This window comes from Cheilinus undulatus, linkage group 4, assembly GCF_018320785.1.
Source record: "Cheilinus undulatus linkage group 4, ASM1832078v1, whole genome shotgun sequence".
In the NCBI taxonomy this organism is placed as follows: domain Eukaryota; kingdom Metazoa; phylum Chordata; class Actinopteri; order Labriformes; family Labridae; genus Cheilinus; species Cheilinus undulatus.
In genome coordinates this window covers 44,859,803-44,875,743 of record NC_054868.1, presented here as the reverse complement: position 1 = coordinate 44,875,743, position 15,941 = coordinate 44,859,803, and the positions used below count along the sequence as shown (strand labels likewise).

Below are 15,941 nucleotides of genomic sequence, written 5' to 3'. Positions count from 1 at the left end.
AGCTGAGGTACTTCTGAGCTTTATGGCTTTAAACACTAAAACCAAACCCATAATGATGATTCAGCATGTATTCTCCCAAAGTATTTAAGGTAGGAAGGTAGACATAAGGCTGTATTATAATTACACGGTGGTTTTAAACCTGGCACAATCAACTCTCAGTATCTTAAAAGATAGATTTGTTGTGCAGACAGGGGTTTCAGTGTCTCAAAGATTAAAACTGCCAATTTTAATTCACAGTTCAAGACACATCCTGACATAATACAATAAAAACTAACACTGAAATTTGAAAACAAATGTCACCAAGTAAACCAAAGACACCCACTCTAAAATTCAAAAATAGTCTCTTAAAGCTAAAGTGCATTATCTAAGGCTGGTTCTGTTGAGAAGTGCTGTAGCTGCAGGTACAATAGTGTTCCTGTAGCGTTTTGTTCTCCTCTTAAGAGCAACAACCAACAGCCAGAGAGAAGAATCTGAAACTGAGAATTTAGAGGATCAGAATAGCCATGAAGAACAGAGCTGGCCTAATGCTGCAGCTGTAAAGTCTAAAGATCTAGAAGGTTGAGTTGTGGCTCACCCATAAGCTTGCTTGCCCACTTCAAAAGTTGGTTAAGATGATTGTGATGTTTAAAGACAGGATGCCAAACCAAAAGAAAGGGAAAAAGATGGATTCAATAAAGTTCAGTAATATAAGATCAATGTGAAAACTCTCTGATAATGCAACACAATTGAATCATAAACAACCAAAATATATATTTTTGTATGCATGTTTGAACATCTAAAGCATACATACAAGCCTCTCCCTGCCTATTCATGGCTCTTCTATCCTTTTTAACTGTCCATAATAATGGACTTAAGCATTAACTTTCGTGACATAATCCAGTAATGAAGACATACGGCCTACGTTGGTCAATCCTTGTAAACTTAATGGAACAAAGGTCATGTGATTATTCCACCCAGAATCAAGACATCAATATTAAGACCTTAGAGCTTGTAAAATGTCACAATTAAATGATGCCCAAAATGTCCTTTTTTTAGTGAAACATATTCAAATCTCATAGAAGGAGGTTTAAAGTTCAGACTCTGCATTAGTTAGCACTGAGAAATATTTCCTTTGTGGCTTTATGGCACTGCAGAAAGCCCAATTTATAACTCTAAGTTTAGTTTTATGTAACTTTTGTGTTCTTTCATGATTGATATTTTAGTCGTACAACCGCAAAACTCATAATTGAGAACAAACCAGCAGAACACCCAACTGTGGGACATTTTTTATTTGAAAACTGTCAGACAGCATCTGAAATCACCAAGACATCAATAGGCATGACTGATGTGCATTCCCCTCCTATCATAAAGACATAAAAAGCAGGAAATAAGTCTGCCTGCAGACCTTCAACTGACACCAATGATATGTTGTTTGTGAATGAGCAAGTTATCAGAGCCAGTTCTCCACACCTTAGGTTTTATTCTGGGATATATATGATTTGGTTAAACTAAAATGAATAATTTAAGTGAAACAAATGTATATATATATATATATATATATCAGTTATAGCTCAAAACATTGCTAAACTTGGTTGATAAGGGCTAAAAGAAGCTGCTCTTATTGTTGTGGTGGAACCATAAGAGCATGATCACTAAAATAGCTGGAATTTCCATCCCTAGCTAAAGGAATATTTGTTATTATTTAGCTGCTAGTTGTGTTTGCTGGTGATGCTGTGTATGTACAGTACTGTGCAGTACTTTTAGGCAAATGTGGGCCAAAAATTGAGGCAAGCGAGTTGCCTGAGGGCACCATTGAGGTAGGACGGGGATTTACCAAACCCTGGTAGTGCTCTAGATGTCGCTGCATATTTCCAGGAGCATGGGAAAATAATCTGTTGAGAAAATAACAAAGTCCATACTCTTAGGGCAGAGTAGGGGCTGTATGTGACCGGTAAGTAAGGCTCAGTCAATCGTCTGGGCAGGTAGTAAGGTTGCTTTGAGCCCCTGGTCATGCTGTGGATGTCCCAAGGGCAAAGGGGCAAGGGCAAAGGCCTACAAAAGAGATGCTGCCTTGCTTTACCTTGGCTGCAGGGTGGCACGCATGTGCGCTGAAATGTGTCGAGCTTGACTCTGTCCCTCTCCCTCCTTCCAGCCTTGAATTGTGGCACATCGGGCCCTCTGATGAATCCTTAGCGCCCTACATGCCCTATGTGCACTCTGTATGTGGGAGTTTTATTGCTAATTTTTTCTATTTGAGCCATGAAAAAAAGGCAATGGTTCTGACTTCAACCTCTGTCTGTGAGACTTTTTAATGAAAACTTACTTGACTTTGCCACAGTCCATACTGACATCATCCGTACAATGAACACTCAATTGTAGGCGACCATCAGACTATTCAGTGTGAGCACATAAATCATGCAGAATGGCCTTGTATTGTACCGACTCAGTCAGATGGTGTGAGCTGACATTCCACCACAACTGTTAGTTGTCGGCTTAAAATTGCACAGTTTATGCCTGGCTTTACTTGACTGACTTTTATAATATGAAGTATTCAAGAAATCCTGAATGCTTGACTTTTATATAGAACGCTAGGTCACACTTTTGAATAAAATGGTATGTGGAATAAGAGAAGCAATACACTAGATAATGTAACTGTTAGAAAACTGCCTATATAAACGCATAATCAGTAACAGAACCACTTGGTGCTTTAAAAAAGCTCTCCTTTGGCTCTTCAACATGCTGGACTGGTGCATATAAAAATAATGATCTTTAAACATAGTGCTACATTTTTAAATCTGTTGTATAATCCCAGCTGAATGTCGAAGAAACATTTTCACCTCTTACTGTCTGGCATGGCAGCAATATCCCTTTAAAAAAGGCGTGTTTTGACTTAACTTTCCCTACACATATAGCAACATCAGATCCACTGTAATAGAAAGGTTACAGAGGTGCTGGAGACTCATGCATTAAAAATGAATCAAAAAGTATCGTGTTTGCCCAGGAGCATCACAAAAAAGCTAGACCTGCTTTTATAGTTCAGTGCTGACTGATTTATTTTGAATCTACATGTTTGAGTGCAAATTCACAGAGACTATAATGTTGTATGCATCAAACCACACTTTACTGTTCTGAACAAGTTTCCTCTGCTTATTCATCTCTGATCAGATAATGACTGGAGATAGATCCACTCCAGGAAGCACAGACAATATGCAGATTTTAGCCTTGTTAGACTGCCAGCCTAAATCTGTTTTAAACTTACCAAAGTGGGACAATTAGAGCGAATCATTATCATGTCCCCTGGGATCGAAGAGAGTTTAAACATGACTAGAAGTAAATCTGTGACAGCATAAGAAAGTTTTAAAATTAGGATTGATTTTTGTTTTAAAGTTCTGAATCTGGGAAAGATGCCACCTCAGCTTTGGGGCTCTTATAAAGATTACAAATATGGAGTTATGTGGGAACATGGTAAAAAAGACAGAATAAATGGTTATGTCAAGGGCTTCCTACATTATCAGACTCGGTCAATATAATGCATGACATCCATGTAATGGAGAATAGTACATCCGATGAATATTGGAAAGGATGGAGTGATTTCATCGGCCCTCATAGAGAAGATTTCAGGTAAATGGTATTAGCTGTGTTGTAACCCTGAGTTTCACTGCCACACCAAATGTTGCCTTTACGTTTAAAGTATGTCTATTTTGTTTGTTTTCTATTGTTTGTTTTTAACAAAAAATGTTCACATTGAAAAATGGTGGACACAAGCTCATAATAAAAAGATCTCAAGAACTTTTCCAGATTGATTTCAGAAATTTGAAAGAAAAAATGCCTTTTTAATTTTTTTTTTTTGGCATGCGAGTCCAATGAAATTTCTCCAATTGTTTCACAGTAAAGAGGGTCTGCCTGTTCAAACCATATCTAAGTGTTTTTTCTTCCACAGAGTGACACAAAACAGCTACAACAAAATCTGGCGTGACAAATGTTTTGGCAACAATGCAACACTTCGTTCTTTACTCTTTCTTGTGTCAGGGGAGTTCAGCTTAACCATCTGAGGGTTAGGAGGAAATAATTATGGATTTTTTTCTCTTGCTTTCATGTTTTCAAACTACAAGAACCCATGCACCAAAACATAAAATACTGTGATGAGTAGACACACAAATCCAAAATGTTCACTTTAAAAAGAAATGTGGGCAGTCAGTCTTACAGATATGAATCTAGAAACAAATCTGATTGGTCAATTTTCACTTCATTGATCTGTTTGTCTTTTTAAGTGTCCTTAGTTCTTCAAGAAAAAGATCCACAGACAGAAATGTAAAAGTGCAATTATGCCATTTGTCTCAGTGTTATCGCTATGTACTGTCCTCTGTATGAATCGGGAGTCAATGTATAAACAACAATAAAACACTGAGGTATAAATGGCAAATGTGCGTAATGTTCTGAAAATGTTACTTGTTTTCAGTTCTAGTAAAGCACTGAAGTCAAAAGAGATTTCTCATGTTTTTTAAGTAATGCTTTAAGTAAACTGTTTTCAATACTGTGTTTACTGTTTGGTTTCAGTTTGGTTTACAAAGTAAAAACAAACCATAATGAGAAACAATGGTGAAGTCTGAAATAAACAAGGCACAATTATCTTGTGTTTATTCTATAAAGTTTAAGAGAAAAAGAGGTCTATCCTGTTACTTTTCCTTACAGAAACCCCTACAAAGCACCTTCAATTACAGTCAGTCCTTTAAAATATGGAAGTAGCAGCATATGGTGGCACTTGAGGGCAGCATTATTCCATTTTGTCCTTCCCTGTGCTCTTACAATAATGACATACAGATGAAGTCATCCATATACTCAATTTTTAATCAAAATGTAAAACTGTTTGCATGAAGAAGGCTAGTTCAATTTAGCCAAACTTCCCCTGGGAGGTAAAAACTCTGGGTCATTTAATAATCCCATCAACTGTTGTTTAGAGGATTTATTTCTGATTTTGGTTAGAAAGTGAGACCTTAAAGCTTACTCTATGGAATAAATCCTACGCTGAAATAAATGGACATGATTTTTAAATTGTTTGATAAGATGAAGGACTTAAAAAGGATTTCCAGACATCTCTTTGTCAAGTAGTTTTGATCTGAAGTCTTGATGGAAGACAGCGGATGGGTGTTGAAGTTAGTAAGTGCTGCACTCAGAGTGAATGACAAAAATTGATAACCTTTTTATATCTGGTGTGTGGGAAATTCTGCAGGACAGGACTGGCTGTACTCCTTACCCATCATCTCCTTGTGTTTAACAAGCTCTCTGGAGAATTTAATTGAACCTTGACTCAGAAAAATACCAGTAATGGTGCTAACCTTCAGACCTACCTGCTGTCTTTGCTCCTCCTCTATCAGAGTAAGGGTGTTAACACAATTCAGAACCTATAAATTCATCCAACTTTCTTTCTTTGCTCTTTCTCCCTTGTCTTAATCTTGTTAACCCCTCTGCCTTTGCTGTGTCCGTCTCATCTGGTAGTTCAAATGTATCCCTCACCCGATCCACTTGCTCTAATCAGGATTCTACAGGGATCACTTGCTCATCTCATGCCTACACTCTGCAAATATTACATTCCCTTCTTTCTTCTCCATTCCCTCCTCTACTTCTACAGAAATCAATGTGTCTAAAGCAGGACAGATAACCTTGTGTTTGAAGTCCTGAGAGCAGGGGGGAGGGGGGTGGAGAAGGGGAGAGAGGCAGAGGAGTGATACTGAAACCATTAAAGGATATTCAGATTCTTCCTCTAACTTAATTCGCTCTCATTGTATGCTCTCGATAGGACACTTGAAGGTGCAGCAGAGCAAAACCCTTCCCATACAAGAAGAGAGGTTTATTATACAGGAGCAGTGCTGTGTGCTCATGCTTTAACTCTCGATGTGTGTCTGGGTCGTTTTTGTCTCTGCAGAAAGGGACTGTTGTGTGTGTTTGTGTTGGTGTGTTTGTTTTCCTGCGTGTCACCTTGTATCCTTGGATGAGTCCATTCTGGGTCTCCAGGGGGGGTGTATCCCAGGTCACTTCCAGGATGGAGGGAGACACGACGGACACTCTGATCGACTGAGGGGCCACTGATGGAGCTGCGGAGGCAGAGAGAGTTTCGTCAGACTGTTTCTGTGTGACTGTGCGGTGTTAGAGTGGGAAGTGAGGAAGATATATTCTACCCTTCCAATTAGAACGGGCCTGAGGCAGTACCTTGTTACACCACTGTACCACACATATGCACCAACACTCAGCTGTGTGCACCTGAGGCTAGAGAAAAGGCCATATCACCTCATTTCATCATCCCCCTCCAGCCTTTTTCTGTCTCTCCTTTCTGCTTATCCTCACCCTTACTCCTCTGCATGTGCTATGCATGGTCTGCACGCACACACTCAACACTCTCCTTGAATATGGATTCAGCGAGCAAAGTGGAAGGATATGGAGATGACTTCAGCTGACACCCCAGTCCTGCCCCTGTTAGGAAATATCAAACCAGTGCAATAATTGATGATATAGTTCCTATATGACTCCACACAAGGCCGCCCATAAGGGGGGACAAAGGGGAGAGCTTTCTGGGGTCCTGACAAATGGGGGCCCATGGAGGTCAGCAAAATCACGAACCTAACCTGAATAATAACCACTCTTATCAAAGTTAAAAAAAAAAAAAAAAAATTATTTTGAATGTTGTAGAACAATAAAGCCTTTTTCAAAATATAAACCCCTTTTCTTACATGGAATTACCTTTTTTTAATGGTAATGTTAACAATGTGAACTGGCACATTGACTAAAACATTTGGAAGGTAGCATCACATCAGACGTCATAGCTAAGCCATGATCGGCAAAAACATCAGGATGCCAGACAATAAAGTAGAATAACCTGAAAGAACTTCAGGGGGGAAAAATAATGAAGAGCAAAAAGAGAAAAAAGACAAAAATTGGCTGGATGGATTGCAAGTGGCAAAAATTGGCCCACAAAAATTGTATAAATTGGTTGCAGAGAGGCAAAAATGAGTTCAAAGTGGCTGAAAGAGATACTGTAAAAATTGCTTAAAAAGGCAAAAAGGAAGCAAAAATGGGTGGGAAAGGGGTGAAAAGCAGTTAAGAAGTATCAAAAATGGGTTAAAAGTGGTAAAAATGGCAAAATGAATGGGAAAAAAGTGCTGAAAAGGGGTTCAAACATGGCACAAATAGGTAATTTGAACATCTGTACCCAATAACAGCTTGACATACTTTCCAGCTCCAAAATGAACTGTTAGCCAGGATGCTAGCAACAATGCTACTGATCCTACACACATGTATTGATATAATCAAAAAATCACTTCAATGAAGGGCCAGTTCTCTGGGTTTTTCAGGGGCCAAGCCAATTCTACGGGCAGGCCTGACTCCAAACTGAATTTTTTGGTTTGATAGAATTAGACATACATTAGAAAATTAAGTGAGACTGTTGAGCAGGTTTGCTTATGACAACAGATGTAAGCCAAGTTTGAGAGACCAAAACTTCAGAAATTGGGAAAAAAAAAGGGGGTCTCAGCAAGGTTAGACTAGTTTTGGATTTTTCAGTAGTTAGGTAGTAGTTAGTAAGGAGACAAAACACGCACACATCTTTTGGGACTGTCTGAAATTTCTCTCATTTTGGGAAGATTTGCAAAACACAACCAAAAACATTCTTGGAAATATAATTCTGAAGAAGTGCAAAGGAATATATTTTGAAAAATATGAGTGCTTATGTGACTGATATGAAAAAAATAACTAAGATACTATTGATAACAAGTAAGAAGGAAATAACAAGTAACTGGTACAAATCTAACAAGAATGGTTTCAGATTATAAGAGATGTATATACAATGGAAAACATGACCTTTGATCTAGTCTCTCTAGTAAGAAAAACTGTTTCAATAGCAAATGGAAGAAATGGTTGATTTATGAATCACTGTGGAGTACTGGTGGACAAACATCAACCTGAAGATACTGGACATGTATACTCCCTTCAAGGTTAATGGACTCTTGCAATCATGGCTCCTTGATCCCTTTTTTTGTTTATTCCGTTAAGTCATTCTTTTCTATCCTTTATCACCAGCTTATGTACGTATTACTGCCATGTATGCAGTAACAAAAAACCCAACACATATTAAAGTTAAATAAAAAAGAATATGGATCAGCGTTGGTCTGATAGTGGGAAGGTGAAATTGTGATAAAAAACTGCAAAATGTGCTTGTTGTTCTCAGTCTGTTCACCTGCCCTCTTGTTTGCGTACTTGCCTGTATTGTAATAGTTCCTGTGTGTAAGCGTGGGCGTCTGAGTGATATATTTGCACTCCTGTCTCTGTAATGGATCCATGCTTTGACTCTGGTGAAAGTTAAACAGGGGTTGGGCCATCACTGCAAAATAGACGACCTTGTGGAGCTCTTGATGACATTCATAAGGGTCTACATGTAAGCGCACAAAGACAGTCCCACGCTCTCTTTTGCCTTCTCATGCAAACACGCGCTCAAACACACAAACACAGCCTCTCAAAGGCAATGTCACTCAAGGGGCAATGAGAGCATGACAGGAGGCGTGAACAGGACAAAGCAAGGGAGAGGAGAGAAGTAGATAAGAGCACCAAGAAACCACAAGATTGACAGAAAGGGGACAAAACAGAAACACACAAAAAAGGTCTTACAAAAAACCTTGCAAGAGATCTCCCTCTTCTCCCAAAGATTTTTTCTTTTAACAACAATAAAAAGTAGATTTTTTGATTTTTGAGCTCATAACAGATGGTTAACTTGAATATAAAAAGATATATCTGCATTAGAAAACATCACCTGCTCATGAATACTGAATGACACCCTCAATAGCACAAAAAACACAGTAAGTGAACCTTAAGATGGGATTTTAACATAACAGTTCTATGAAAAACACACTTTACAGGCCTGGTGCCATGAGAAAGCATAGTCAGGCTTAGTTCCCACAGATAAGTTTCTGCCTCATTGGTTTAAGTTATAACCCTACCCTAGATAATATCTGAAACAACAAATAAATAGACAGACATACATGCCAACACGCCACTGAAGCTCATCCCTTTAACCTTTCCAACATAAAATAGAAAACATTTGTGATCAAGTCTTCTCTTCTCAAGGCCTGCATTCAAACATGGCTGGTTGTCATTTGTCTACAGGACAGCTCTGTATGTCATGTGACTTCACCCTAGCACTGTGGGATGAAGTGATTAAACCACTCTAGTTTAACCTGACACACTACAAAGACAGCTTCACATATCCATTGCATGGGATATGTTTCACATTAATCTGGGAAACCATGTGTTTGGGAGGGGCAGAACCTTTCAAAAATATCTCAGATTCTGAATGAATGAACGTTCTGTCTCTCACATTCATTACAAGGCAATCAGAGCAGCAAAACTTTTCCCATAGTAGGCGTGCGCTGCCCTCAGGAAGTAAACTGCATAACATGAGCTCAACAGAAAGCTGTTCTTACTGATCACTATCAGTGGAGCAAATTGTTCTTTGCTCCTTTTTAAATGAAAAAAAGTTGTCCTGTTCTGATAAAGCTACTGAGATACATCTGTGCTAATCTCCTCGCCTTGTTCTCCTCATATGATACTGATTGGCCCACTCATTCTCTGACTGGGAACAAATGCGTCAAATTGAAGCGTTGCAAGACTTATCTGCTTTGACGAAAGACGTGGAATCTGGCCAATCAATCAGCTTTCCGTCTTGCTGTCTTGTTAGCCTGTCTGCTGTTTTTCACCAGTGCTTTAGTGTTGCTAATTTGACAGCAAAAACAGTTTTAGACATAGATATCTGAATGTGGTTCTGCAAAAATCAAATATGCTGAACTTTCACGTGCCAACAATAAAATAACAGCATTTAATGAAACAAATTTGGGAGCATTTAGCTGGTTTAGCAAATTGGACGCTGGTATGAATAGTTATTCTACAAAAACAGGTATCTTCATTTGTTTTATCCTGAATCCTAATTTTTTATTGTGTGTTCTTTAGGAAGTAACAGTCACACAGCAGGTTTTGCGTTGGTTTGATATCCATAGTTAAGATTTTAATGTGCAGCTGTTTATCAAACTAGTGTTTTAAATTTATTTTCAGAAGGGCTTTCATCTGTCTCTCTTTTTAAAATGAACTCTTCAGGCTGCTTGTACAGGCCTGTGCATTGCGGCGCTGTGTGAAGATGCTGAAAGGACGGATAAAAAGCATTGTTTCAGTTCAGTATGTCTTGTTTTCTTTTAAAGGTGAACACAAAATAACATTTTTACCTGGGACCTATTTTGTTCCTTGGATGCAATACATAGAGCGGACATTCTTAGAAATTTCCGTTTTAGTGGAGTGTTGTGCAGAGAGACGAGCTATCTGTATCACTTTGTCTTCTGAATGATCATCATAAAAGCACAATATTGTCACTATAAAATGAGAAAAATGCAGAAATAGGTCAAGTATTAGATCTTCTATTGTATAAAAAAAAGAGCTGTAAGGGGTTACCCCCTAATTATTTTTCCCAGTCCCCTCAGTCAGTTCATCCTGGTGCTGGGACTGCAATTTGTTGAAAAAAAAAAAAAAAAAAAAAAAACGACAGAAAGAAGAAGATAAAGAAAACCTCATTTGATGAACAACTTCTTTTCTGAAATGACCAGTATGACCAGTCTTAAGTCTTCTCTTTGCTTTTCCTACCTGCCTCTCCAACAGACACTTCAAATGGCGTGGACGGAGGGCTCTCCCCAATGATGTTGTAGCTTGTCATGACAATCTGGTAGTGTTTGAACTTCTTTAGCTCTACAGAAAATAAGAAAATACTCCAGTTTCATTAACATTCATACAATTTCCATTCAAAGCATGTGTGTGAAATTTATTGCCACTTTTTCTTCTCACTCCATAAACTGTTTTCATATCATACTAACTTCAGATAAATCTGAAACCTAAAGGTAAATTGCATCATAAATTACTCACGTGTCAACTCAAACTCAGTGAGGGAGGCACTGCTGACGGTCTTGAAGGTGCTCTTGGCTTCGAAGAGAAAGGAGAGAGGAGGGGAGAATTTTTCATAAATGTTCCAAGTTTAACAACAAAATGTGTAATTATAACGTCATTCAGTAAAATAACTGTGATTAACCAGGAAAACTCGGAAAGACACTTTAAAACCGATGTCAGACTCAGCGGGTGTAGGATGAAATTAATTGTACAATCTTTTTTGGAGGTACTGAACTTCACTACTTTAAAGAATTTAAGTCTGTATCGGGATTATTTTACTGTCAAATTTCAGTACAAAGTGGGTGACCTTATTAGAAGCGGTCCAGTAAGGCTCATATGTTTTTTACAACATTACAGTTAATCCACATTAACATCCACTCTGATATGCTAAAGTGAAAATATATTTCACTTCTTTTTCTTCTAAAACCTCTGAACAACTCTGTTGTCAAAAGCACTGCAAAACTGGTTTCATGCAAACACCAAACATGACGCTCTGCATGGGCATAAATAAAAATAATTTAGTACAAAATGTGGCTGCTTTATACATTTTACAGCCTTGCAAGCCTTTGTCACTTTTGAACCTCTATTGATTATTTTACGCTAGCATAATAAAGGCACTTTTGCAGAAGTAATTTATCTTAAAATCAGTGATTTTTATGTTAAAGAAGCTGATGAAATTTAGCGCATATATATATATATATATATATATATATATATATATATATATATATATATATATATAAATCTTTGGACTTTTCCCTCATAGTCTAAAACCTGATTTACTTAACCTCTCAGATAAACAGAAAAAACATCAAATTATAGATTTGCAGCTACAGCGTGGGTGGATGGACCTGTCAAAATTGAATGTTCTGATTTCCCCTGAAGAGAAAAAATGATCAGCTAGTGTAAGCGCTACCATTGTTGCATCTCTGACGCCTGATAACAGTGAGCAAACCCTTTTCCAAGACCAAGAAGCACACTGAGTTTAGGCTAAATCTAACTTTTCTGTAACTTTTTTGCACTCCTACCCCAACAAATTTTAACTGAGAATGTGATATACTTATAACCCATTCTTAGTCAGGTTTAGTCCCAAAAGCTTTCTCTCTGGTAATGTTAAAACCAAAATATAAAGTTTAAATAAGTACAGAAGTTCAGGACAATAAAAGAGGGTTAATACAGAAATGTAATACCACCTAGTGTAACATTTTTCCTCCTTATCATACTCTAGTGTAAAACACAATTTTCTAAAAAGATGGAACATTGCTTTAGATGAAAATAACATGAGAATGTAATGATTTTCAAAAAACAAAAACCCTGTATTTGCTGAACTACAACTGATTAATAAAGGTTCAATTATCAGGCTCCACAGGTGCTCCACTATCAGGCTCTGTAAATGTGAAGCATCTCAGATAGACTTTAATGTGCCATTTCTTTAATCCTCACTTAGACAGATAGCCTTTTCTGATTGGGGGATCAAAATGTGGCATGCCTTCCCTTCAGAGTTCAAACTTAATCCAGACTGGGGTCATTTTAAATTTGGATCAAGCAGCTTATAAAGAGGACTTAATCCTGGAGTTGCAGGCTTTCTTTTTTACTTTGTGATATTGTGTGATATCTATTGGATAATTAAAAGTAGCCGGCTATGACTGTCTCTCTCCAAGCAGCCACAGTTCAATCCCTCCTCTCTGTTAGCATTTGGATGCTAAAGCTAGGACACTATTTGATGATAGACACATTCTATTCCTGCCAAGTGTGTCACAATAAAAGCCTGTAATGCTAATTATCATAGATGACTTTTATTTTGAAGAGAAGTATCAGGAAATTGAGTGATTTAGCAGCAACTTAAAAAAGGCGTCTCATAAATGGGAGAGAGACATAACTTCACATAATTCAGAAAATGAGAGTTAAGAAATACCTGGAGAGTTAAATACAGAATGGGAAATTTAAACTTAGACTTTTGAGCTCTAAACTTTCTGTTTATCATGACATAAATGTGTTTGTTTCCCTGGTGGCTTAAAAAAGAAAATTGTAACATAGCAGCACAGAAGGCAGATGATTCCTCCATTCCGGTTATAGCATTTTTTTTTTCTAATCTGAGAGGATTGGATTTCCTCTGAGTGGGCATGGCTTCAGCTCATTCAACTGACCTGCCCACACGGTCCTAGAGCAGAAATTACTGCCTCATTTTTCATGATTTTCAAGCCTAATTTTATAAACTTACAGATGTTTTTGTGACTGCAATGTGGCCTGGCCATTCATAACACAATGACATGTCATACATCAAACCCAAAATACAGATTGTTTTTATTTATCACCTTACAGGGACTTTAAATTTCAACACTTGTTTGTAGGTTTAGTTTTAGGTTTTTTTTTTTTGGTTTTTGTTTTTTTTTTTTTTGCAACTTTTTCAAAAATGCTTAGGTTTAGCTTATTTTTTTCATAAGTATTAGTTTTTCCAGTGACATGAAATACTTGTTGGGGGTCAAACCCAAAAAGACTAGAAAAAATAAACATCATGCAATTCGAAAATTTTTTCTTAAATGGGTTACCCTTCACTTTTCATTTTATTTATTCAAATTGGATATTTTAGTACAACTCAGTACCTAAAACTGCCATTGTGTGAAGTCTTGATCAATAAAATCAGTTAATTTTACACTCCCAATGGTCAGGTGACCCCACATATTCGCTTTAATGAAAGAGGTTTAAGTCAATATGATTACTGGAGTCATATTTAATACACGCTTAATGTAGTAATGAAGTCATTAAGTAAGTCATTAAGCAAGTAAGTAAGTAAATAATAATAATATTACAATAAATTATCACAAAGACAATATATCAAATGTTAAACTAAGAAACATCATTGTTTTGGAATCATACACGCTTTTTAAATTTTATTTCAGCAAAGGCTTTTAAAAAAGCTGGAGCAGTGGCTTGAAAAGACTGGAAATGTGTGAAATACTGTAACTCACAAGGACTAATAAGCTAATAAGAATTCCCCATTACATATTGTAACCAACCACTGAACCATCATTAGCTCAATTTGCTTCCTAGATACAGTAATCACTTTGACTTGATTGCTTCTGTATAAGTCCGCCCACATAAAAGCACTAGAAGCTAAAAAATAAAGACTTTTGAGTACTGACACTTTTTGAATAAAAACAATAAATAAGCTCTACTTACTTGTGATGAGGGCACTTGTGGTGTTGTTTTTAGACGCCTGGACTTCTGTGTCAGCAGATGTGTTTACAGGCAGCTCTCTATAATACAGCCGGTATCCAGTCAACACTCCGTTGAGACTGTTGTTGCTTGGGCGCTGAAAACATGCAAGCAAGCATACGCAGGGACACAACAAGAAGTATTAGTACTCAATTTCTCACACAGAAACTTGTGAGAAACTTCACAGTGCTCATTTTCCCCTTCTTGGTGAAGTGAGATGACTGACAGGACGCTGCCTGGCAGGCTTTCAGAGCAGTATGTTATCAGCAGAGTCCACTTTAAAGGCCTGGCAGATTGGTCTGGCTGTAACCCGCACAGACAGAGTGATGCTTCAGTGGGTTTGGCACTCTTGTAAAGGATGATGAAATTGCTGGTGACTTTGTTTTTCATCGCCTTCCTCTGCTTTGACATAAGGCTAGAAGGAGTGAGAGACGACACTTCCAAACACAAGTGAAAGAGTGACAAACAGTGAAGAAGCCAGGCTATATTTACCGTCTAGTCACATGTCACTGTTCCTCTAAAACTCCTCCCTTTACTCCTCTTTTGCTCTCTTTTTCTCTGTTGTTGGACATAGCACATGTTTTCTTCTCTCGCCCTCTAACAAACTCCTGCTGGTATATCCTCATTAAAATTTTGATCATTTCCCTCCCACAGCTAGAACTGTTTGTCTCGCCGTCTGTCTCTTCTTCCCTCTTGCCATCCTTCCAATCTCTCTGTGCAGACCTCTGACCCTTCCTGGTTTAATAAATAATCATAATTGCACCCACAGACACACATAGAGCACAAACAGACGTACAAACACTGCTAACAGGAAGTCTACATGGGTCTCATCCTCCTCACTGGTGATTAACCTGAACTCCATGCCTAGTTGGGAGGTCTGTGTGTGTATAATGTATGTGTGTTTTAGGGATTTTTGTTGTATCTGAAGTCTGAAAATACCTTCCACTGCACTAGGACTGAGGTAGTGGTTGTTGGTTTCACTGCGAGGATCACTGGAGGCTCATCAGGCACTGGAGAGAAATCACAAAGGAGAGTGAGGAAGAGGGAAAAAGCACTTAGAAAGACACATGTTCCTCTTGCCCTCCCTCTAATCTCTTCCCTGCTCCAGCAGTGTTCCTGGTATCTCACCATCCTGCAAGGTCGTAACAGCCTCCGTCTCTTTGCTCAGGACACTGTCTCCAACATCATTGGTGGCCAGCATCCGGAATTTGTATGATGTGAAGGGCTTCAGTCTAGAGACACGATTAGACAGAGACAGAAGCAGATGCACAGATGGGTGGAAGTGGAGCTTTAGGGACACCTTTAAAATGTTTTGCATCTACTTATTAAAATATGATACATTCATTTAATTCTAGACACCTTTTTGGAAATACTCCAGGCCTAAATCAATGAACTGGTCAATTTCATTTGTGAGAGGCTGTTATACATGGTTGCACCATTAAGATTTACAATAACTTTCCAATGTCATTTTAATTTACCCATTGACACATCCATTAAATTTGTTATTCAGCCAACTAAAGCACAGCAATGCAGTATGAGGCATTGTGTGTGTAAAAGAGTTCAGTAAAAGTACTACGATAGTAAAAGTACCTAAGCTGTAGAAAAAGGACCTCTAGAGGGTGCAATTTAGGACTAGGAGGTGGCATATCTCAACCTTGTAGTGTACATGAATAGGTCAGAATCCATGCCTGTCAAAGCTTCAATCTGATGTGCTTGTTCCCAGTCAGAGAATGTCTGGTCTAATCAGTATTATTTGAGGAGAAAGCGGCGGTGTCTAC

The 15,941-nt window shown here is 38.0% G+C and overlaps 1 protein-coding gene across 2 annotated transcripts in view; it reads right to left on the bottom strand.

The window, feature by feature from the left end:
- Window positions 1-15,941, bottom strand: part of sdk1a (sidekick cell adhesion molecule 1a) — a 399,871-nt gene that overhangs the window by 16,137 nt on the left and 367,793 nt on the right. For both annotated transcript variants that reach the window (XM_041785552.1, XM_041785551.1), the window contains 6 exons: window positions 15,292-15,395; window positions 15,103-15,173; window positions 14,128-14,260; window positions 10,927-10,983; window positions 10,651-10,752; window positions 5,956-6,071 (listed from right to left, as the gene is read on the bottom strand). In XM_041785552.1, the coding sequence (XP_041641486.1) occupies window positions 5,956-6,071; window positions 10,651-10,752; window positions 10,927-10,983; window positions 14,128-14,260; window positions 15,103-15,173; window positions 15,292-15,395 (583 nt within the window). The remainder of the gene's footprint in view (window positions 1-5,955; window positions 6,072-10,650; window positions 10,753-10,926; window positions 10,984-14,127; window positions 14,261-15,102; window positions 15,174-15,291; window positions 15,396-15,941) is intronic.